The sequence below is a fragment of the Diceros bicornis genome, chromosome 1 (genome assembly GCF_020826845.1).
Source record: "Diceros bicornis minor isolate mBicDic1 chromosome 1, mDicBic1.mat.cur, whole genome shotgun sequence".
Classification (NCBI taxonomy): Eukaryota; Metazoa; Chordata; class Mammalia; order Perissodactyla; family Rhinocerotidae; genus Diceros; species Diceros bicornis.
Window position 1 is genome coordinate 26,703,983 of NC_080740.1, and position 25,756 is coordinate 26,729,738.

At 36.2% G+C, this 25,756-nt stretch overlaps 1 protein-coding gene across 1 annotated transcript in view; it reads right to left on the reverse strand.

Moving 5' to 3' along the window:
* Nucleotides 1-25,756, reverse strand: part of SLCO6A1 (solute carrier organic anion transporter family member 6A1) — a 174,341-nt gene that overhangs the window by 30,432 nt on the left and 118,153 nt on the right. The window contains exons 10-11 of the mRNA XM_058544517.1: nucleotides 23,957-24,101; nucleotides 18,055-18,250 (exon numbers count right to left, since the gene is read on the reverse strand). Of these exons, the coding sequence (XP_058400500.1) occupies nucleotides 18,055-18,250; nucleotides 23,957-24,101 (341 nt within the window). The remainder of the gene's footprint in view (nucleotides 1-18,054; nucleotides 18,251-23,956; nucleotides 24,102-25,756) is intronic.

Sequence of the window (25,756 nt, forward strand, 5' to 3'; positions counted from 1 at the left end):
TTTACTTTCTGACCAGCAGTGTATAAGAGTTTCAGTTGCTTTCTACATTTCTCGCCAACACTTCGCATGGTCAGTCTTTTTAATTTTAGACGTTCTAACAGCAATATAATAGTTTCATACTTTGGTTTTTAATATGCATTTACATAAGGACAAATGATGTTAAGCATCTTTCCACGTGCTTATTTTCCATCTGTAGGATGTTAAATATCTGTTCAAATCTTTTGTCCATTTTCGTGGATTGTTTTCTTATTAGTAAGCATTGAGAGTTCTTTGTACATTCTGGTAACAAGTCCTTTGTTAGATATGATCTTCAAATATCTTCTCACAGTCAATAGCTTATTTTTTCATTCTCTTAACAGGATCTTTCAAAGAGCAGAAGTTCTTATTTTGATGAAGTCCAATTTATAAATATACTTCTTTACGGATCATGTGTTTGGGGTCACATCTAAGAAATCTTTGCTGAACTCAAATTCATAAAAATTTTTCTTATATTCTTTGAATTTGATATTTCACATTTACATCTACAATCATTTTGAGTTAATTATTTTATATGGTACAAGATATGGATCGACGTTCACTTGTTTACATACAGATATCTACTTGTTCCCCAGCATCATTTGTTAACATGACTATATGTTCTCCACTAAATTGCATATGCACCCTGTCAAAAATCAATTATCCATAAATATGTGAGTCTATTTCTGGACTCTCTATGCTCTTCCATTGATCTATTTGTCTATATTTATACCAATACTACTTTCTTGATTACTGTAAGTTTATACTGTCTTGAAATCAAATAGTGTTAGTCTTTCACTTTGGTTCTTCTTCAGAATTGTATGTGGTTTTTCTACATCCTTTGCATATCTAGATTTTTCCAATATCTAAAAAATAAGGCTTTTGAGATTTTTATTGTGATTACATTGAATACATACATCCATTTGGGGAGGATTAACATCTTAATATTGAGTCTTCTAACCCATGAACACGGGATATCTCTGCATTTAAAAATTTAGGTCTTTAATTTCTCTCAGCACTGTTTTGTAGTTATCAGTCTTTAGGGCTTTCACATCTTTTATCATATTTATCCTTAAGTATTTCTTTTTCTTGATACTATTGCTAATGGTATTTTTGCTTAATATCAAGTTCCAGTTGTTTGTAGGTAGTATATAAAAATACCATAGATTCTTGTATATTGATCTTTTCTTCTATACTATCTCTTTTTTCTTGATACTATTGTTAACAGTATTATTTTTAATATGAATTTCTGCTAATTTGTAGATAGTATATAGAAATACCATAGATTCTTGCATGTTGATCTTGTGTCCTATACTTGCTTAACTTATTTTATTAGTTACAGTGGTTTTTTTATTTTCTATATAGACAATGTGTTGTCTCCAGATAAACACAATTTTACTTCTACTTTTCCTATCTGATGCCTTTTATTTATTTTTCTTACAGTATTATAATGGTGGGAACCTCTAGTGCAATGTTAATATAGAAGTATTGGAAGCAGACATCCTTTTTGTATTCCTGATCATTCAATGTTTCATCATCATATTAGTCTGCTCAGGTTGCTATAACAAAATATCACACACTGCATGGCTTAAACAACAGATATTTATTTCTCACAGTTCTAAAAGTTAAGTCCAAAATCAAAGGCAGCTTTGGTGTCTGGTGTGGGCTCTCTTACTGGATTGCAGACCGCCACCTTCTCGGTATATCCTCACATGGTGGAGAGAGGGAAGGCTTTGGTCTTTTCTCCTTTTGTAAGGACACTCATCCCATCATGGAGGGTCCACACTCATGACCTCATCTAAACCTAATTGTCTCCTAAAGGCTTTACCTCCTAATTCCATCACATTGGAGATTAGGGCTTCAACATATGAATTTGGTGGGAGGGGGAAACACAAACATTCAGTCCATAATAACCACTAAATATGATGTTAGCTGTATGTTTTCACAGATTCTCTTCCATTCCTAGTTTATCAGAAACAGATGTTGCACTTTGTCAAGTGCCTTTTTGGTGTCTATTGAGGTTATAATGTTTTTTTGATTTTTAGTTTGTTAATATGGTGGATTATATCAATTGATTTTCAAATTTAGACCAGCCTTGAAATTTTGTGATAAATCCTGCTTGATCATAATTTATTTTCCTTTCAATATACTATTGGGTTCAATTTACTAAAATTTTGTTAAGAATTTTTGCATCTATATGAAAGATATAGGTCTATAGTTTTCTTATAATGTCTTTGTCTAATTTCGATATCAGGATAATGCAAGTCTCAAAAAATGAGTTGGGAAGTGTCCATTCCTTTTCAATATTCTGGAAGAAGTCATGTAAAATCAGATATTCTTTAAATGTTTGGTAGAATTCCCCAGTGAAGCCATATAAGCCTGGAGTTTTATTTGTGGGAAAGTGTTTAAATACAAATTTGATTTATTTACTTGATATATAAATTATCTATTTCTCCTTAAGTGAGTTTGTGTCTTTGAAAGGATTTATCCATTTCACAGAAATTGTCAAATTTATGGGCATAAAGTTATTCATAATATTATCCTATTGTCTTTTTAATATTGGTAGAATCTATACTAACATTACCTCAGATATCTAACACTTGGTATTGGTAATTTTCTCTCTCTTGAGGTTTAGTAATTTTATCTTCTCGGTATCACCTGTGATTTTATTGATTTGCTCCATTGTTTTTCTCATTTCTACTTCGTTGATTTCTGCTCTGATCTCAATTGTTTCCTTTCATCTACTTACTTTGGGATCAATCTGCTTTGATGTTTCTAGTTTTTAAGGTAGAAGAAAATGTCATTGGTTTGAGACCTTTTTCTTTTCATATAGGCTTTTAATGCTACACATTTCCCATGAGTACAGCTTTAGCAGCATTCCACAAATTTTGTTATGTGTGTTTTCATTTTCATTCACTTCAAAATACTTTCCAATTTCTCTTTTGAAGAAATTTTTTGACCTACAAGTTATTTAAAAGTTTGTTATTCAGGGCTGGCCCCATGGCTTAGCGGTTAAGTGCGTGCGCTCCGCTACTGGCGGCCCAGGTTTGGATCCCAGCCGCGCACCGACGCACCGCTTCTCCAGCCATACTGAGGCCACGTCCCACATACAGCAACTAGAAGGCTGTGCAACGATGACATACAACTATCTACTGGGGCTTTGGGGAAAAAAAAAAAAGGAGGAGGATTGGCAATAGATGTTAGCTCAGAGCTGGTCTTCCTCAGCAAAAAGAAGAGGATTAGCATGGATGTTAGCTCAGGGCTGATCTTCCTCACAAATAAATAAGTAAGTAAGTAAGTAAGTAAATAAATAAATAAATAAAACTGTTTAAAAAAAAAAAGTTTGTTATTCAGTTTCCAAATACTTGGGGCTTTTCCAGAAATCATTCTTATTAATTTATTTCTAATTTAATTCCATCATGGTCAGAAAACAGAACTCCATTGTATGATTTGATCCTTTAAATTTACTGAGACTTCTTTTATAGAATATGGTCTAGTTTGGTAAGTGTTTCATGTGCTCTTGAAAAGAATGTGCATTTTGCTTTGTTAGATGAAATGTTCTACAAATGTCGATTAAGTCAAGTTGGTTGGCAGTGTTATTCAAATCTTTTGTATCATCACTGGGTTCTTTTGTCCACTTCTGTTATTAAGAGAGGGATATTGAAATACCTGACTATACTTGTGGATTTCTACATCTCTCCTTGCAGTATGTAGGTTTTTGCTCCACATACTTTAAAGCTCTTTCATTAAGTCAGGAAACATTTGAGATTGCTATGAATTCTTGAGGAATTTACCACTTTATAGTACATAATGACATTCTTTATTCCAGTTAATATTGCTTGCTCTGAAATCTACTTAGTCTGATGTTATACTCCAGCTTTCTTTTGACTACTGTTAACATGATACATCTTGCCCCATCCTTTCATGCATGAACTACTTGTGTACATATTTGAAGGGCATTTCTTTTATGCAGCATATATAGTTGGGTCTGGCTTTTTTAAAATCAAATTGGAGATTCTCTGCCTTTTAACTGAGCTGTTACAATCATTTACATTTAATGTGATTAATAATATGGTTAGGGGGCCAGCCCGGTGGCGCAAGCGGTTGAGCGCGTGCGCTCCGCTGCGGCGGCCCGGGGTTCGCTGGTTCGGATCCCGGGCGTGCACCGACGCACCGCTTGGTAAGCCATGCTGTGGCGGCGTCCCATATAAAGTGGAGGAAGATAGGCACCGATGTTAGCCCAGGGCCATCTTCCTCAGCAAAAAAAAAAAAGGAGGAGGATTGGCGGATGTTAGCTCAGGGCTGATCTCCTCACCAAAAAAAAAAAAAAAAAAAAAAAAATAATACGGTTAGGTTTGAATCTATCCTCTTTATATTTGTTTTCTATTTGTCCTATCTCTTCTTTGTCCCTTTTTTCCTTTTTTCTGCCTAATTTGAGATTAAACAAATATTTGTGTAAAATTCTATTTTAACCTGTGTTGGCTTATTAGCTGTGACTCATTGTTATTTTAGTGGTTGCTTCAAGGTTTATACTATATATCTTTAACTTAACAGTATTCCAATATATGATACTATAGCACTTCATATAAACCAATATTACATGTTAATCTGTTTTAAACAATTATTTTTAACATGATTTAAATAAGAAAAAATATTTACATATACAGTTACCATTTCCTTTGCTCTTCTTTGCTATGTGTAGTTCATATTTTCATCTCATATCATTTTTTTTCAGCCTGAAAGACTTCTTTTAACACTTTATATAGTGTAAGTCTATTGATCAAAAATTACTTACATTTTTTATGCCTAAAATTCTTTCTCCTTCATTTTTGATAGATATTCTGGCTTGGTATAGAATTATAGATTGACTTTTTCTTTTGCTACTTTAAAAATATTGTTCCACTGTCCTTATCTGCATTGTTTCTGATGTAAAATCTACTGTTACCCTTATCTTTGGTCCTTAGTATATAAAGTATTTTTCCCACTTCTCACTGCTTTTAAGATTTTCTCTTTTCTCTTAATTTGAGCAATTTGATTATTATGTACTATGGTGTAATTTTCTTCATGTTTCTTGTACTGAAGGTTTGCTGGGTTTTTTAAGTCTGTCAGTTTATAGTTTACATGAAATTTTAAAATTTTGGTCATAATTTCTTCAAATATTTTCTTTCCCAAGTCCCCTCCTTTGGGGACTCCAATACAAACATAGTTGGCCACCTAAAGTTGTCCAAGTCACTGCTGCTTTGTTCATTTTATTAATTCTCTCTTCTCTCTGTGTTTCCTGTTGGATAGTTTTTATTGTTATTAATTTCAAGTTCACTAATATTCTGCAATGTCTAATCTATCATTAATCTCATACAGAGTATTTTTATCACACAGTCTAGTTTTCATTTTTATATGTTCAATTTGGGTTTTTAGAAATATCTTCTACTTAACTTTTGAACATATAGTATACTGTGTTAATATCCTGATATTAATTCTCTGATAATTTTAACATCTGTGTATATTATGGGTCCATTTTGATCAATTGGTTTAGCTCCTCACTATGGGTTGTATTTCTTTGCTTCTTTGAATTCCTTATAATTTTTTATTGGATATCAGACCTTCTAAATTTCACTTTATCTTTTTTGGATCTTGCTTCTAAGATTTAATAGGCAGAACCAGAGTAGTGCTAATTTTACTTTAGAGCTAATTATTACTCATTACTGAGGCAAGATCCTTCTGTATACTTTATGCTTTGTGAATTTTGAGGTTTCCTAGTCTGACTGGTGAGAATAGATATTATTCCCAACCCTGTGTGAGCGGTGGGCACTGTTTCCTTTAATTCTTTTGGTAGCTTTTCCTCTAATTCTCTTTGGTAGCCAGGTACTTTCCTCACACATATGATAATTAGTCCTCTGACGCATACTTGAGGGGTATCTTCTGCAGATATGTCCTCTGATACACTATCCTGTGAACTCTAGCTGTTCTGGTCTCTCTGAACTCTCAACTCCATTACCTCAACTCAGGAAGTTTGCCAGAATCTGTCTGATTCCACCTCCCTGTGCCACAACCTCAAAACTTTCTTAAGGCAGTAAGCTGGACGAACGGTAGGGCTCACCTTGAATGCTTCCCATCTCTCATATATCACTGTCCTTCATTGACTGATGCCTATGTCTTGAAAACCGTTGTTTCAATTTTTGTCAAATTTTTGGTTGTTTTTGGTAGGAGGGGAAATCTGTTATCCCATCTTGGCTAAAAGTGGAGGTCCAGAACAATTTCTAAATATAAATTTAGAATGAAATCAAAGGGTCTTACATCTTTACATTATTAATCATTGGAAAAAGAGGCTTTTTTCAAAATAATTTTTAGGATTATTACTTTTTGATTTATAAGCTATATATTTGAATGAATAAAGGCAGCAGAAACTAAGTCTGGATAATCAAAGTGAATGAATTTATTAAAAGAATGTCTAACAGCTCACAGAATGGCTAAGAAGCCTAGAAAAGTAGATTCTCAAAACCATCAAGAACCCAAAAAAGGCAAGCAAGATTACAGCACAGGACTAATGTTCTTAGCAAGATGCCTTCCCACCCCCTCAACCCTCAGGACCTGGTGCATTTGCTGTACTCGCAGCTTTGCCTTGGCTGCTGCAGGTAATCTATGACTGACCATGCGCTTTTGTGTTACTTTCTCAAAAATCAAAATCTTGAGGGAGCAGTCCAATCAGCTGAGCCTAAGTCATATCCTTGTTGACATCAGGAATATGAGAAAAGTAATATTTATCTCCCTTTGATTGATTTAGAGGAAGGCAAGGTCCTGACTCATATATGCACTAAATGAGCCTCAAATAGAAAAGATGATGAATGCTACACACCAAAAAGACACATTTTTTTTATACATTGTTGGATTCAATTTTTGCTAACATTTTGTTGAGACTATTGCATCTAACTTTACAAGAGATATTGGTCTATAGTATCCGTTTTTTTTGTATGACCTTTGATTTTGCTATCAGAGTAATATTGACCTCATAAAATGAATTAGGAAGTATTCTCTCCTCTTCTATATTCTAGAGGACATTGTGTAGGATCACTGTTAATTCTTTAAATGTTTGGTAGAATTCTCTAGTGAAATCATATGGGCCGGAAAATGTTTTGAGGGGAGTTTATAAACTGTGGATTCAATTTCTTTAATAGTTTCTTTTATAGCTATTTGAATTATCTATTTCATATTGGGTGAGTTTTTCAATTTGTGTTTTTCAAGGATTAGTCCATATTATGTAACTCAAATTTACGTGCATGGAGTTGTTTGTAGTAGTCCCTTATTATCCTTTAAATATCTATGGGGATAATGCTATTGCTTGTTTCATTCCTGATAATAATTTGTGTGTGTTCTGCTTTTTTTCTTTGTCAATATTGCTAGAGATGTGTCAGTTTGATTGATCTTTCAAAGAACCAGGTTTTTGTTTCATTGATTTCTACTTGTATCTTTATTATTTGCTTTCCTCTCTTCCTTTGGGTTCATTTTGCTCTTCTTTTTCCAAGCTCTTGAGGTGGGAGCTTAGATTATTGATTTGAGGCTTTTCATATTTTTTCCTGTATGCATTTAGTACTATAAATTTCCTTCTCAATACTGTTTTAGTTGTGTACCACAATTGTGATACGTGGTATTTTCATTTTCTTTCAGGTCAATGTATTTTCTTTTAATTTCTTTTCAGACTTTGTCTTTGACCCATGGATTATTTAGAAGTTCATTATTTAGTTTCCAAGTGTTTAGAGATTTTCCCATTATCTTTCTGTTATTGATTATGGATTGATTCCATTGTTGTAGGAGACGCACTCTATAGTTTCAGTTCTTTTAAACTTTTGAAGTTTGTTTTATGGCCCAAAATATGCTCTATTTTGATGGATACTCCATTTGTACTCAAAGAGAATATGCCTTCTGCTACTGTTGATTGGAGCATTCCATAAATATAAATTAGTTGAAGTTGGTTGATTGTGTTATTCAGTACTTTTTTTTTTTTTTTTGGTGAGGAAGATTGGCCCTGAGCTAACATCTGTGCCAACCTTCCTCTATTTTGTATGTGGGACGCCACCACGCCACGGCTTGATGTGCGGTGTGTAGGTCTGCACCCAGGATGCGGGCCCACGAACCCCAGGCCGCCGAAGCAGAGCACACAAACCAGCCCACTACTGGGCTGGCCCCTATTCAGTACTTCTTTATTCCCCTTGAGACAAGTGATCAAGTTTCCAAGCATATTTCTGGATTTATCTCCTTTTCCTTCTAGTTGTACTAGTTTTTCCTTCTTATATCTTGAGGCTCTGTTGTTAGCTGCATACACAAATAGAATTGTTTGTTGTTTTAGGTAAACTGACTATTTATCATTTTGTAATGTCTCTTTATCCCTGTAATTTTCTTGGTTCTGAAGTCTGATATTAATATACTCATTCCAGCTTTCTTTTTTTTTAGTGCTTATATGTATAATTTTTCTCACCTTTTTTACTTTTAAACTACATGTGTCATTATTTGTTGTAGGTGTCATGTCAAGTGAATTTAGTTGGGGTTTAATTTTTTTATCCAATCTGACATTGCTGCCTTCGAATAGGTAGGTTTAGACTAGGAATCAATGAATTTTTTTTTTTGTAAAGGGCCAGATAGTAAATATATTAGGCTTTATAAACCTTGTATTGTCTGTTATACATTTTTCTTCTTTTTTAAATTAATGGACTTTGTTTTTTAGAAGAGTTTTAGGTTTACAGAATAATTAAGCATACAGAGGGTTACCATATACCTTTCCTCCCCCATACACAGTTTCACCTATTATTAACATGTTGCTTTAGTGTGGTACATTTCTTAAAATTGATGAACCGATAGATTTGCCTTTTCCAGAATGTCATACAGTTGGAATCATACATTACGTAGCCTTTCATACTGGCTTCTTTCACTTAGCAATATGCATTTAAGGCTCCTCCATGTCTTTTTGTGGCTTGGTAGCTCAGTTCTTTTATTACTGTGTAACATGCCATGTATGGATGTACTACAGTTTATCTACCCATTCACCTGTTGAAGAGGATGTTGGTTGTTTCCAATTTTTAGCAATTATGAATTAAGCTGCTATAAACCCTTATTGGCAGGTTTATGGGTAAACATGTGTTTTCAACTCATTTGCGTAAATACCTAAAAGCATGATTGCTGAATTGTATGGCAAGACTATGTTTAGCTATGTAAGGAACTACCCAACTGCCAAAGTGACTTACCATTTTATATTACTGGTAGCACTGAATGCAAGTCTTGGTTGCTCCACATCCTCACCAGCATTTGATTTTGTCAGTTTCTTTACTTTTAGCCATTCTAATAGATGTGTTGTGGTATCTTATTGTTGTTTTAATTTGCAATTCCTTAATGGCATATGATGCTGAGCATATTTTCATATACTTATCAGCATCTGTATATCTTCTTTAGTGAAGTGTCTGTTCAGGCATTTTGGCCATTTTTAATTATGTTGTTTATTTGCAAATTGATGAGTTTTAAGAGTTCTTTGAATATTTTGGATATTTCCTATCTCAAATATGTATTTTTCTCCCAGCTTGTGGCTTGTCTTTTAATTCTATTAATAGCGTTTTTCACAGAGAAAGATTTTAATTTTAGTGAAGTCCAATGTATCATTTTTTTCTTTCATACATCTTTTTTTGGTGTTGTATTTAAAATGTCATGACCAGGGGCTGGCCCAGTGGCCTAGTGGTTAAGTTCGCATGCTGCACTTTGGCAGCCCAGGGTTCACAGGTTCAAATCCAGGGCACGAACTGATGCACCATTCATCAAGCCATGCTGTGGTGGCGTCCCACATACAAAGTGGAGGAAAATGGGCACAGATGTTAGTTCAGGGCCAATCTTGCTCAGCAAAAAGAGGAGGATTGGCAAGAGAGGTTAGCACAAGGCCAGTCTTCCTCATCAAAAAAAAAAGTCATCACCAAACCCAAGGCTGCTTATATTTTATTCTATGTTATCTTCCAGAAGTTTTACAGTTTTGTGTTTTACATTTAGGTCTATGATCCATTTTGAGTTAACTTTTGTGAAGGGTATAAGGTCTGTGTCCGGATTCTTTTTTGCTGGCTTGCTTGAATTTTTTTTTTTTTTTTTTTTTTTTTTGCATGTGAATGTTCAGTGATTCTGGCTTCATTTATTAAAATGACTACCCTGGTTTCTCTCCAGGACAGCAACACAGGAGCCTCCTGAACTCACCTCTTCCCATGGACAGACTGAACCTACAGGTACACATGGAGAAATTCCCTCTGAAAGAAATCCAGAAACTAGCTGAGTGACTCCTACACATTGGGCAAATGAGAAAATTCCCACATTGAAATGGGGTAGGAAAAGCTGGAATGCACTCTCACCATAAACTCCACCCACAGCACAGTGCCATATAATTACGAGGGACCTCCCAACTCCTAACTTTTCCCTAAAGAGCAAAGGGTTTGGACCTCACATCTAGTGTGCCAACTTTTAAGACTCACACCTGAGGGATGGGCCCCCAAAACACCTCGTTCTGAAAGCCAATGGGGCTTGCAGCCACAAGACCCACAAGACTATCGCAAACAAAGAAATAATTCTTAATAGGCTCTCAGGAGGACTCACTGAGGACTCACTGTGGCTATCCTCCTAGGGCTCAGTGCAGAGGAATCAGGCAAAATATACCCATCTCTCAGTCTTTTCCTAAACGAAGCCTATTTGCATACTTTAAAAGCTGCTGCCTGAGGGGCTGGGTCCTAATTTAGCACGCACCTGGGGGCTGACTGCAATCCTCTCCCAGACCAGAGAAGCCAGCAGACACCACCTCCACCTTCACACTCAAGCTTGCTCCAAAGTTTCAATATCTCCCTGGAAAGAGCTTATACACACGCTGGTGCCCCCAACTTTTGCATCTGCTGCCCAAGCGATGAGCCCCTAGATCGCCTGACTTTGATAGCCAATGGGGCTTATATTCACAAGTCCCACAGGACTGTAGCAAACAAACAGTTCTTCACCAGCTATCCTCCCAGCACTCAGCACAGAGGAAGCAGGCAAAAAAACATCCATCCCTCAGTCTTTCCCTGAAAGAAGCTATTTGCATACTTTAAAAGCTGCTGCCTAAGGGTCAGGCTTCTAATTTAGCAGGCTTCTAGCAGCTGACTGCAATCCTCCCCAGAGACTAGGGAAGCCATCAGACACCACCTTTGCCTTCTCACGCCAGCCCACTACGAATCACCAACATCTGCCTGGAAGGAGCTTGTACACAAGTATGGTGCTGCAGCTTTTGTGGCTGCTGTCCAAGGGACAGGCCCCTGGATATCCTGGCTCTCACAGCCAATAGGGCTTGTCTTCACTGGGGCTGAGTCCCACAGGGTTGTAGTAAACAAAGAAGCAGTTATTAACAAGCACAGGAGAACCCCTCTGCAGCTATACACTCAGGCCCAGCACAGAGGGAGCCAGCAAAAAAGCCCACCTCTCAGTTTCTCCATGGAACGGTCCTAACTACCTACTTTCCTAACTACTGCCTGCATCTGGGTGCTGACTGCAATCCTCCCCTTTGGGACAATGACAGGTCTTGGCACACCCTCAACTGCTAGTGGCCACTAAGAACAAAGAAGGCGGCATGGACAATCACAAAGGTTTGAGAAACAACCTAGAGCTCAGGCCTGGCTGAATGGTAAGGTTCATCTAGTTATTATAGTTATAGGTAAAGTTATAGTTATAGATAAGGCTCATTTTGTTAATATAGTTATTTAAAATAAATACAACCACAATAATTTATTAATGTATACACAAGGTAAAAAGGTGTATAAACTGTGACATCGAAAACATAAAATGTGGGGGGAAAGTAAAAATTTAGAGCTTTAATATGTGTTGCAGGTTGTTATCAGCTTAAAATAGACTGTTATAAATATAAGATGTTTTATGCAAGCCTCATCCTATTCACAAAGCAAAAACCTATAGCAAATACACAAAACATAAACAGAAAGGAATCTAAGCATACCACTAAACAAAATTATCAAACCACAAAGGAAGAGAAAGAGAAGAAGAAAGGAACACAGGAAATATTAAATAGCCAGAAAACAATGAACAAAATGGCAATAAGTAGATACCTATCGATAATTACTTTAAATATAAACAGACTAAATTCTCCAATCAAAAGACATAGAGTGTCTGAAGGGATAAAAAAACAAGACTCATCTATATGCTGCATACAAGAGACTCACTTCAGATATACAGACACACAGAGACTGAAAGCGAAGGGATCGAAAAAGATATTCCATGCAAATACAAACCAAAAGAAAGCTGAAGTAACTATACTTATATCAGACAAAATAGACTGCAAGACAAATACTGTAGTAAGAGACAAAGAAGATCATTTTATAATGAAAAAGGATCAATTTCAACATGAGAATACAACATTTATAAATATTTGTGTACCCAACATAGGAGCACCTAAATATATAAAGCAAATAGTAACAGACCTAAAGAGAGAAATAGCAATACAATAATATTGGAAGACTTCAACACTCCACTTTCAACAATGGAAAAACCATCCAGACAGAAAATCAACAAGGAAACATTGGACTTAAACTACATATTAGACCAGATGGACTTAACAGACATTTACAGGACATTCCATCCAACAGCAGCAGAATACACATTCTCCTGGAGTGCACATAGAACATTCTGCAGGACAACTCATATGTTAGCCCACAAAACAAGTCTTAATAAATTCAAGAAGACTAGAATCATATCAAGCATCTTTTCCAACCACAATGGCATGAAACTAGAAATCAATTACAAGAAGAAAACTGGAAAGTTCACCAATATGTGAAGACTAAACAACATGCTACTGAACAACCAATGGGTCATTGAAGAAATCAAAAAGTACCTTGAGATAAACGAAAATGGAAATATAACATACCAAAACCTATGGGATGCAGCAAAAGCAATCCTAAGAGAGAAGTGCATAGCAATAAATGCTTACATTAACAAAAGGAAAGATCTCAAATAAACAACCTAACTTTATGCCTCAAGGAACTAGAAACAGAGAACAAACTAAGCCCAAAGTTAGTAGAAAGAAGGAAATAAAGATCAGAGTGGAAATAAATGAAATAGAGACTAATAACACATCAGAAAAGATCAACAAAACTAACAGCTGGTTTTTTGAAAAGATAAACAAAATAGACAAACCTTTAGCTAGACTTGCCAAGGAAAAAAGAGGACTCAAATAAATGAAATTATAAATGAAAGAGGAGACATTACAACTGATATAACACAAATACAAAGATCATAAGAGACTAGTATAAACAATTATATGCCAACAAATGTTTCTTTCTTATTTTCTTGCCTTCTTTTTTTGTTGTCATCTTTCCCTCTTTTTTCTGCCTTCTCTTGTTTTGAGTATTTTATGAGATTCCATTTTCTCTTATCTGTTAGCATAGCAATTATACTTCTTTTAAAAAACACTTTAGTGGTTTCCCTGGAATTCCCAATATACATTTACAAGTAATTTAAGTCCACTTTCAAATAACTCTATACCACTTCACGAGTAGTGCAGGTACCTTATTCTTCCCTCCTCTTTTATAAGATTGCTGTTCTTCATTTCACTTCCATAAACTATAATCACTGAATACCCTATTGCCATTATTATTTTGAACAGTTACCTATTACCCCAATTAAAAATAAGAGGGGGCCGGCCCGGTGGCGCAAGCAGTTAAGTGCGCGCGCTCTGCTGCGGCGGCCCGGGGTTCGCTGGTTCGGATCCCGGGCGCGCACCGACACACTGCTTGGTAAGCCATGCTGTGGCGGCGTCCCATATAAAGTGGAGGAAGATGGGCACCGATGTTAGCCCAGGGCCGTCTTCCTCAGCAAAAAAAAAGAGGAGGATTGGCGGATGTTAGCGCAGGGCTGATCTCCTCACAAAAAAAAAAAAAAAAAAAAAATAAGAAAACTAAAAGATTATATTTTACCTTTATTTATTCATCTCTAATGCTCTTTGTTTCTTTATATGGATCCAAATTTCTGACTAATATTTTTCTTTTTTCTGAAGAACTTCTTTAAACATTTCTTGCAAAGCAGGTTTACTGGTGACAGTTCCCTTATTTTTTGTTTGTCTGGGAATATCTTTATTTTCGCTTCACTTTTGAAGGACAGTTTCATTGCATACAGCGTTCTATGTTGATGGGGGTTTTTTTCAACTCTTTAAATATTTCATTCCACTCTCTTCTTGCTTCCATGGTTTGTGACGAGAAGTCTATTATAAATTATCTTTGATCCTCTATAGGTTAAGTTTTACTTCCTCTGGCTTCTTTCAAGATTTTGTCTTTGTTTTTTGATTATGCAGTCTGAATATGATATGCCCTGGTATAGACATTTTGGCATTTATCCTTCTTGGTATTCTCTGAGCTTCCTGGATCAGTGGCTTGGTGTCTGTCATCAATTTTGGAAAATTCTCAGCCATTATTTCTTCACTTATTTCTTCTGTTCCTTTCTCTCCTTCTTCACTTTCTGGTGTTTCCACTGCATATTTGTTATACCTTTGTAATTGCTGCATAGTTCTTGGATATTATATTCCAGGCTTTTTCATTTTTTTCTCTTTGTTTTTCAGTTTGAGAAGTTTCTATTGACACATCTTCAAAGTCATTGATACTTTCCTCAATCCTGTCCAGTCTATTGATGAGCCCATGAAAGAGACTCTTTATTTCCATTACAGCATTTTTGCTTCCTAGAATCTACTTTTGATTTTTTTCTTAGAGTTCCCATTTCTCTGCTTACATTACCTATTTTTTCTTTCATGTTGTCCACTCTTTCCATTAGCACCCTTAGCATATTAATCATAATTATTTTATGTTCCCATTCTGATCATTCCAGAATCTCTGCCATATCTGAGTCTGTTTCTGTTGCTTGCTTTGCCTTTTCAGTCACCTTTTTAGTTTTCGCCTTTTAGAGTGCCTTATAACGTTTTAGTTGAAAGCCAGACATTATGTTTCAGGTAACAAGCACTGAGGTAAACAGGCCTTTAATGTGAGGTTTTATGTTTTTTTATCTAGGAGTTATGCTGTGTTTAAAGTTTGTTGTAGCTATAGGTATCAGAGGCCTCAACTCTCTGTGGTATCCTCCTTTTGTCTTCCCTATTGTCTTTCACTAGAAATTCTTTATTAAATAGAGTGTGTCTTGTAGTTCTTTCAGTTGTAAGTCCCTATTATTACACTAGATATATGTCGATAAGGTGGTAATGTATTGTGGAGGGGAAGCATTCTATAATCTTATTGTTAAATCTTAGGCTTTACGGATTTTTTTTACTGGGCATTCCTGAGTCTCCCTGTTACCTTCAGAAGTTTTTCTTAACCTTTTTTTTCTTTCCCTTACATGAGACAGGAAGGTAGAGGGGGTTGACTTGTCTAATTGCCCTCCTTATAAAGTTTGGTAAGTGAAAACTCTGGTAAAGTAGTTTCCCTAGAGGGCAGGCTTTTGTTACAAAGAGCAGACTTCTCTGGGGAATATTTCAAAATGGTTACTTTTCCTCTCCTCCCCACCCAAAACACAAGAGCATTTTTCTCTCAACTTCACGTGAGAACCTGACAGAGCACCGGGATATAAGAGTCATGAAAGTGTGGGGAGTCCCCCCAAGACTGGGCCCCCAGGAGTTTTTAACTCCAAGTTAGTCCATGCTCCACCTCCAGCAATTAGTCAATTACTGTTTAATGTTCAGCTCCAATGGCTTCTGTTCCCAGTAAACTGCAATTCTATTTGCTTCTCTCTCTAGTTTCGGGGACAGCAGCTTGTCCTGTGATCTCAAGTCTCTGATTAATCTAAAAAGACTTGTTGATTTTTAATTTGTTCAACTCTTTTCTTGTTGTGAGAACAGGAGTGATGACTTACAAGCTCTTTATATAGCAGAGTAGAAACTAGAGGTCCTATTCCATTCTTAGTTTGCAGACCATACAAAAACAGGCAGCATTATAAATACATATATACATAGATACATACATATATATATACACACACATACCTAAACTATATACATATATATACTTATGTATACTTTTATGTATATATATACACACACATATATATATATATATACATACATACATAGATATACACTTACCTTTCTACTTCAAGTTGATATTTTACCACTCCATTTAAAATGAATAAGTCTTAAACCATATAGGCCCTTTTACCCTCTCCCTTTAGGTTACAGTTGTCATACGTATTACATCTACCTTATTTAAAAACCACACCAGACAATGTCATAATTTTTGCTTTCAACAGTCATATATATTTTAAACTTAAGATGAAAAATTAGTCTATTTACTCATATCTTTATCATTTTTTTACTCTTCGTTTATCCCTTCAAGTTTCAAGTTTCCTCTAGCATCATTTTACTTCAGACTGAAGAGATACTTTCTCATTTCTGTTAGAGCTAACAATAAACTTTATTAGTTACCCTTCACCTGAGAATATCTTTATTTCATTTTAATTCTTGAGGATATTTTCACTGGATAATGAATTATGAGTTGACAGTTCTTTTCTTTCAGGACTCTAAAGATATTGTTCTACTGTCTTCTGAACCCATAGTTTCTGATGAAAAATTCACAGTCATTTGTATTATTGCACCTATCAATACTATTTTAAAGTTGTTATTTGATAATGCCAATATCTGGATCCCCTGTGGGTCTAATCTATTGTCATAGTTTTTGGCCATGTTTTTGGCCTGCCTGGTAACTTGTTTTTATTGCAAGACCTTCTCCTAAGACACTTTACAGCTCTGAATGATATCATTCTTTCAAAGTGTTGAGGCTGCTTTTCTGCTGCTACAGTGCTGGCTGACCACATTAATCCAATTATAGACCAAATTAACTCTTGGCTAGGCTATAGCACTTTAGAAAGGCTTTCACGCCTATGTCACAGCCTTACAGAGATATCAATTGAGAGAATGTGATGTTCACTACAGTTCATCTCCCCAGCACATTCTAAACTCGAACTGTTATCTACAGAGCAACACAATACTGCTGAAATTTTTCTCCCCTTTTTACAAGATTTCTGCTTGATTTCAGCCTCTTCACTTCATAATTCAGCAAATGTACTGAGTGAAAACCCAACAGACTGCTGTCTCATTTGTCTACCGCCTTCTTCTCTCTGATATCCTGCCCCAATCCAGGCCCTAATTTTTTCTCTAGGCTCATAGGTCTGTCAAAAATTTGTGCTGGTTTCTAGTCATCTAACTAGATGCTTTTTGCCCAGACTCTTTGCCCAAATTCTCAGCTTCTTCTAATGTCCAGAATTAGCAAATATCCTTAGGGGAAAAGTAACTGCAGAAGGTTGCTTCTCCGCTCAAGGATTTGCCTCTCTCTCAGGATTTGGGCCTTTAAATCCCTACTTGCCTAAACAACTTTTTGATGCCTTTGAACAAATTTTTTAACACTTTATTCAGCTTTCTAGTTGTTCTCAGCGAGAGCATTGATCTGCCATAAGCTACTCCACTGTAGCTGGAAATGGGAGTATTATTTTCTTTTCTTATTTTACTTGCTCAGTCCTTTCGTTTTACTTGCTCAATTCCAGTACTGTTCCCCTGTATTTAACATTAATCTCTGCCCAGTTCTCTGAATTTTTGCATATTTAGCTTAAAGAAGACATTACTCATGCATACTTTCAGAGGTACTTCAGTTCCATTCTTTGATGTCTATAAGAAGGCAGACACACCAATTAAGGAACACAAGGTAAGACTGGCTTTGTACCATTAGTACTGTCTCCTATTTGCTACCCACTTTAATACAAAATTCTACTTCTAGGTTCTGAATCATTTCAATGTATTTTTTCTTTAGTACTTTACAAATGCATAAGCAGTCATATCATAAGCTATCATTATGATACTCCTGCCCTTAATATGAAAGGTGAAACTATACTTTATACTTCTTTTACATGTTCAATAATTCCAAGAATGACATGAATATATAAGGATTACTAAATGAATAATTATTAATTGACTGAGAAATATGTTGTTGGATTTAGATGTAAAAATCTAATATACGAAATTATATTTACCCGCCATAATCTTCATTGATCCCAGCAAATGGTATTGGATCACAGCGTACAAAAATTACAAATGCAAGTAGTACAAGTGATATAGTAGATGTAACCATTATAAATTTCATAAGTGCTTTATAAGACATGTGTAATATGGAAACAATGATACCTCCCAGAAGCTGGGCAAGTGCACCTCCTGGAATTAAAACAAGTCCTAAAAGAAATAAGGAGGAGGAGAAAACACAGTTAAAGTGTCATCAGCTAAAGATAGTACAGAAAATTCATACATTGATGCAATTCACTCTGCTCTAAACATATAACAAACATAGATTTAAATAAAAAGAAAATTTAAAAGCATAATAAACATCTCAACAAAGCTGAACCTTAAGAGAAAAACAAATTTGTGAGTGGGGCTGAAGCTATAGGCCTAATGGACTCTAGGGCAGTGATTGTGAAGTTTTGCTCCTGAGTATTAATGATATTCTGGTGAAAGGGTAATAGTATTTCATTGTGGTTTTAATATGCATTTCCCTGAAAACTACTGAAAGTGAGCATATTTTCATATGAATACTGGCTGATTGATATCATCTTTTACAGAATGCCTGTTCAAGTCTTTTGTCCATTTTTATTGGATTATCTGCCTTTTTATTATTGTCAGAAATTTTTACATACTCTGAATACAAATCCTTTGTAGAATATTTCTGTTGAAAAGATTGTTTTGTTTGCATTTTCACTCTTTATGCTGACATTCGGTGAACAGTTCTTAATTTTAATGTAATACCACTTATTTTTTTCCTTTATGGTTACGTGATTTGTATCATGTTTAAGAAATCTTTGTTTTCTCCAAGGCCATGAAGATATTTTCCTATGCCTTATTCTAAAAAGCTGTACTGTTTTACCATTCACATCTAGATCTAAAATCCATCTAGAATTGGTATTTGCGTATGTAGTGAGGTAGGGGTCAAGATTTATCATTTTTCTAAGGATATCTAATTGATCCAATATCACTAATATCTAATTGACCCAATTTTTTATTTTACATATTTTAAAGTTATGTTGTTGAGGGCATACACATATATAATTGTATTATCTACTACACTGGTTGACTCCTCTGACATTATAGATGATCTCTCTTTATAACAAGTAATGTCTCTTGCCTTAAAATTATTATAGTTATACCACTTTTTCTTTTGGTTAGTATTCACATAGTACAACTTTTTCCATCCTTTTACTTTCAACCTTTTCACGTCCTTGTATTTAAGGAGTGCCTCTTATAGGTAACATAGTGGATTCTTCCCCCAATCTGACAATCTTTATTTATATGTAATATAATTACTATTCTATTTATTGGGCAACAATTATCCACTACCCTCTGATGCTGTATATCCTTTAAGCAGAAGCACTGACTGCTCTTTGTTCTATCTTTTCAAGGATATTTATATAGTGAATAGCCTTGGATAATGAAGATAGTGTCCCCCTTGAGAACAGAGGGCAGGTTTGCTTAGAGTTTTGGAAGACAGAGATAGTATCCTCTCTGGAACTAAGAGAAGACATGCTTGCTGTCAAGTATAATAAAGATAAAGTCTCTCCCTGGATCAATAGGCAAGCATGATTACTGTCCATCATAAAAGATTTGGGTTCCCTAAGACCAGGGAATGTAATGCAATCCACTCCTGTAATGCAATCTTGTGTGTGCAGATGTCACTGGCTCTCCTTCACATACCCCAGGGGAAATGTGGCTCAGAAAACTCACATACACACACACACACACACACACACACACACACACACACACACACGGAGATACTCTACTGCTATTGCTGTGAGTCATAAACTTTCCTTCTCTGACCAAGGAGTTCTATGTTTTCTGCTAGCATCCATGAAACTATGGTAGACTAATTTGTGAGCTTTCAAGCAGGGTAAAATTCAAACCCTTCATGGATCTTAGGACTTTTGGTGACAAAGATGGGATGTTGACAGAGACATGGCTTTCTGTAAGAAGAAGAATAAGAGCCTCATAGGCCAATTAACAGCATTTAGAGAAATAACTGGCAATCAGTAGGGAACATGATGACTTAGCCTGTTAATGATGAAGAACTGGAGAGGTGGCCACAGGCTGAAGAAGATTTAAAGACAGCTCCCCAGAAGGTGTAATGGTTGTTATTAACTCTCCTCTAGGCAAGGGGACTTCCTTGCCAATCTGGCCATCAGCCACAGGTCTGCCCCATTGTAACAGCTGTTACTAAGATTAATCTTGGTTGGACAGAGGATTCCTCCTGATTTCAGATAACAGTTACAGAGACGTGCAACTACACGCGTGGGAAAGGAGGGAAATTTACAACCACTATGGACAGAAACCGGTGACTAATTAGAAGGTTAGCTGATTTGGTTGGTTGATGCGGGAGTGGAGTGCATAATTGCTTGTTAGGTGAAATGGTAATAGCTGAGATGTCTGAGGGCCCAGCTCCTCCTACAGTCTATCATGCTAACCTTGGATCCATTCTAAGACAAAAGTAAAAGATCTCAGAGTTGTTTTGCAGTGTGTCCTCAGTGCTATAAGGTAGCTGTGACCCTCTCAGGAAGATTTCCCTAAGACAGACATATTCTTGTGTGAAACCACAGGTGAGGCACTCAATAGAATTTGGACTCTTACTGCCTCAGAAAATGAGGTAAAAGGACCTTATGGGTGAGGCTTTGGACAATTTCAGTGTACTTTTGTTGTGGTTTCCATATACTAATCCTATGACTCCAATTTCAAAACATATCATTGGTAATTATATTTTATAAGCTTATACCATATATGCTCCTAGATGCCAAAAGTGATAGAGGAGGGGCTGGCCCCATGACCTGGTGGTTAAGTTTGGTGCGGTCTGCTTCAGCGGCCTGGGTTTGGATCCCAGGCATGGACCTACCCCACTTGTCAGTGGCCATGCTGTGGTGGCAACCCACATACAAAATAGAGGAAGATTGGCACAGATGTTAGCTCAGGGCAAATCTTCCTCAGGAAAAAAAAAAGTGACTGTGGAACACATAAATTGCTACCCAAACTGTCTCTCTGTCTCCTCTTGTGTGGTCCAATAGAAACAACATAGAATCCCAGGAGGAGAAAGGAAAGTCCCAGCTTTGATTATGGACTTAAAGGAAGCAGAGGTAGTAAGAGATGCAATATCTCAATTCAACAGACCATACGTCCAGTGAAAGAAGTTATCAAGGGCTTGAGGTTTACAGTGGATTAACAATAAATTGAATTCAGTTGTTGCTTCTATAGCCCTGTACGTTCCAGATATTGTGATGTAACTAAATTTATGGCACAGATTGGTGGCACTTGATATGCTGTCTTGAACATCACCAAAGCCTTCTTTTGTATCCCAGTAGCACCCAAAGACAAAGACCAATTCTCTTTCATGCTGCAAGGCCACAAATACACATTTGTAGTACTCCCTCAGGGGTACCCAAACTCCTCTGCCACTTACTACAAGGGGCTAAGTCAGGATTTATTGTGACTACCACTACCCTCTGATGCCCAAAGCTTTCACAGAGAGAGGATATTCAGTCAGTTGGAGGGTCAGAAGCCTCAGACTCAATGGCTCTGACTTTGGTGTTACCACACCTTCATCAGCAAGGGTGATTGATAAAGCAGAAACCAGAAGACTGCTCATCGAGTTTTCAGGGACTATGCAGACAGATTCACAATGCTCGATCCCTCCGGCACTTAAGGAAAAACTGTTGTCTCTCTTGTCCCCAAACAAAAGGCAGCCTAGCATCACTTTGGACTGAGTATTGGAGATAGTAGATGATTCACTTGGGCATTCTACTTGGTCTTTTATTATCAGCCAACCCACAGTGAGTGTAATCCACAGACCTACACTGGAAGCTACACAGCAAGCTGTGGGATACCCTCTACTTCAAGGTACCACAAACCTAATGACTCCTTTGAGCTCCAAGTCTCCATGACTGATGATTTTGTGTGCTGGAGCTTCTGCAAAAAAAAGGGCAGCCTCCACTAGGAAGCATCCCTTAGGGTATAGAAGTTATCGACCCCCTGAGACAGCTACATTTGAAAAGCAACTCTTAGCTTACTACTGGCTTCTTGTCAAAACCGAAGCTCTGACCCATGGAGGCCTTGTGACTCTGTGGACTGATTCTCATTTGGAGATGGACAAAATCAGACTCAACTATTTGACAAGCCTTACTTGTCAACTGGAAATGGTATCCAGTCATAGGAGTGGTCATAAGATCTTCAAGTGTTTAAAGAAATACCACCAGTAGATCATACAGTCCTCAAAAGACTATGGAAATCTCTCTTAAAAGAAGTTTCTCCTGGTTACTTAGGAGTGCTCTCTGGAGGGATTACTGACACATTATTTATATGTACCCTGAGGGCAATTTCTCTCTACGATAAGAGTAATCTAATTAAAAAGGTGGTACAAAATTTGTCCCTGACTTTAGTTGAAATAATCAATGACACCACCTAATCCCTGGAAATCCAGCACTCTAGTCAGCCTCAGTCACTGATCAGCATTGTTATGGACAATAGAATTACCCAAAACTTCATCTTTGCAGGCCAAGGTAGAATATATACAATTGCTAATATATTCTCTTATACCTGCATTAATACCTCAGGCTAAGTGGAAAGGTCAGTAGAGAAATTTAAGGAGAAAGCCATCTTGCTTTCTAAGGTAGACCTTGAGGATCAAGTGTTGTTTTTAGCTGGCTGGGTCCAGGACCTTGCTGGCGTGGTTGAGGCCAATACTGCAGGTGGCCTTATCCTGTTGATATTAGCCTTAATTAAATACTTTATGAAACAAATTGAACGGATTTAGTCCCAATCTCTGGTGATTAGATAAATCAGAGTGGCAAACAATGTGGTGTACTCATGGAAAAATTTGTCATTATGGCCCCTGAAACTGTGTCATGTTTTTGGCTTTTGAACTATTTGCAGTCTGACAACGGTGTGCCCTCCATCACAAAACTTAATAATAGACTGACAGTCAATGTTTTTGCACATCTTAACATTTGTTTTTTATTTAGTCTGCATGTTTTATGTTCCTTCTGTCTTTTTTATCATCGATCAAATTTTTCAAATTAATATACTCTTTTGCTATTCTTTTTATTATTCTTTTACTGGTTACCCTAAAAGTTACAGCATGCATCCTTGACTTTCTACAGCATAAAATAAATGATTACATTTACCACTTTCTCATTAATGCCAGAACCTTAAAACATTTCATTCCATTTGTAACTTCTTTTAGACAGCCAATTCTCAATATCTAGTAAAACTGAAGATGTACACAACAGCAATTCCCCTTCAATGTCTAAACCTGGATCAACTTTCACAAATGTGCACAATGAGACATGTACAAGCCTATTCATTAACACATTGTTTGGAAGAGTGAAAAATCTGGGGGCAACTTCATGGCCATTAATATGATAATGGATAAATAAATAGTGGTATATTCATAAGATAGAATCCCACAGCACAGTTAAAATGCATTAAATGGAGATCAATATGAATCTGATGAATATAATTTCAGATGAAAGTAGTAGAAGAGTATGTACAAAATGATACATGAATTTTGGACTGTATATAGATAGGCACATATGCAGTAAAAATATACAAACGTGTGGGAAGGATGCACTCTAACTTTAGAAGAGTGGTTACCTATCGAGAGGGAGGAAGAGAAATAGGATAAGGGAGGGGTGCAGGAGTCTTAGAAGGTTCTATGTGTTAAAAAATATTGATGCAATGATGGCAAAGTGCTCACATTTTTAAAATTTGAGCAAACAGTATTTAGATATTTAAAATACAAGCAAACGCTAATACTCCTTCTACTTTCAGCTTATTTAAAATATTTCATAAATACATATAAGAAAACTTGACAGAAAAATTTCAAAATAAGTACAATGAGCAGAAAAGTACCTGCAAGTGTAGTTGCCTCACTGGGTGTTAGCATAAATTGATTTTCTATATATAAAGGCAAAAATTCAGAAGCTCCAATCATAATTAAAGATTCTGAAGCTCTGGACAGAGATAGGCACACAAACATTGAATTCTTCAACAGCATCTGAAATATAAATGTTACATATGAATTATTTTATTTTGTTAGGTAAAGAGGAATAGATATACTCACTTATATGTTAATGACCAATCCACAAAAAATTTACCTTTCCCAACCTGAACTGAAAATGCACATATATAAAAATCCAAACATAAATTTGCTATTCATCAATATACACATACGATAAAAGACATGTAGCGTTTGAACGATTTTTATTTGTAATTTGATCACCATACCACCTATAATTTTTATTTGTGGGTCTGGCAATTTTCTAGAAAGATTAAGGAAAAATATCATTAATCAGGTATCTAGAATTTCCCTTTACTTTCATCTATTTTTGCTTTTTTTTTTTTATAAGGTTAGGCAGTTGCTCCCTAAGACACACTTTCCTCTCAGTTTAAGAGGCATGTTCACAAGGAACTGCTTTTTTTTTTTTTGAGGAAGATTGGCCCTGCGCTAACATCTGTTGCCAATCTTGCTCTTTTTTTCTTTTTTCTCCCCAAAGCCCCAGTACATAGTTGTGTGTCATAGTTGTGGAGTTGTAGCTCTTCTACGTAGGACGCCGCCTTAGCAGGGCTTGATGAGTGGTGAGTAGGTCCGCACTCAGGATCCAAATCAGCAAACCCAGGGCCGCCGAAGCAGAACGTGCAAACTTAACCGCTATGCCACCAGGCAGGCCCCTCATCTATTTTTTCCTTAGCAAATCTCTTTATTTAACTAAAAAACAAAACAAAGAAAATTTAAGTAACACTCAAAGAAAATCACTAGGGTTACAGTCAAGATTCTACAGTATTTTACTCCTGGGAATTCCATATACATAAAGAAAGAAGTCATTTAAATTCTCCCTTATAGTATATTTTTTGAACTTATTCAGAATGTGTAGTGATGCTTTACTATTACCTATTACACTATTACACTACAGAGAATAATTAACATGACAGTAAATTACATTAAAATATTTACTTCCAAACTAATATGTGTATTTCCTGGATATGTATATATCTGAAAATATTTGGTGGTGTTTTATGTTTGTATATTTTTTAATTAACTTACAAAATTTCTTTTTCTAGCCCTAAACATTGTTTTTAAAATCTAATCATATTCTGCATACTCGTCTAATTCATCTTCTGAGTGCTATTTAACTTTACATAGTGTAATTCCAGCACATTTAACCACTCCCATAGGGTTACATGCTTGGGTTGACTTCAACTCCCTACTGTCACAAACAATGCTACATTAAACATCCCTGTGCATGCACCCGTAAGGACCTAGGATAGAGTGTCTTTGGAAGTATATATCTTAGAAAGGGATTGCTAGGGCATTGAGATTTGGCATACTTCATTCCATTATTTCTCTGGATTTTTTCTCCAGAATGTAGGAGTTTACACTCCCACCAAAACGTAGGCAAGTTTCATTTTCTTCATGTAACAGCTCACTTTCTAAAATTCATCAGAGCAATATTTCCAGTTCCCCATCCCCTTCCAGAACTTTGCCATTCCCACATCAAGAGACATTGAACCTGGAAAGGCCGTTTTGACTGCCTCAACAAAGCAAGTAATACTGCATGACTTCTGAGGTTGGGTCATAAAATGACAATATGACTTCTGCTGGGAACTCTCACGCTCTCAGGACTCCAGTCCTTGAATTCAGTCACCATGTTT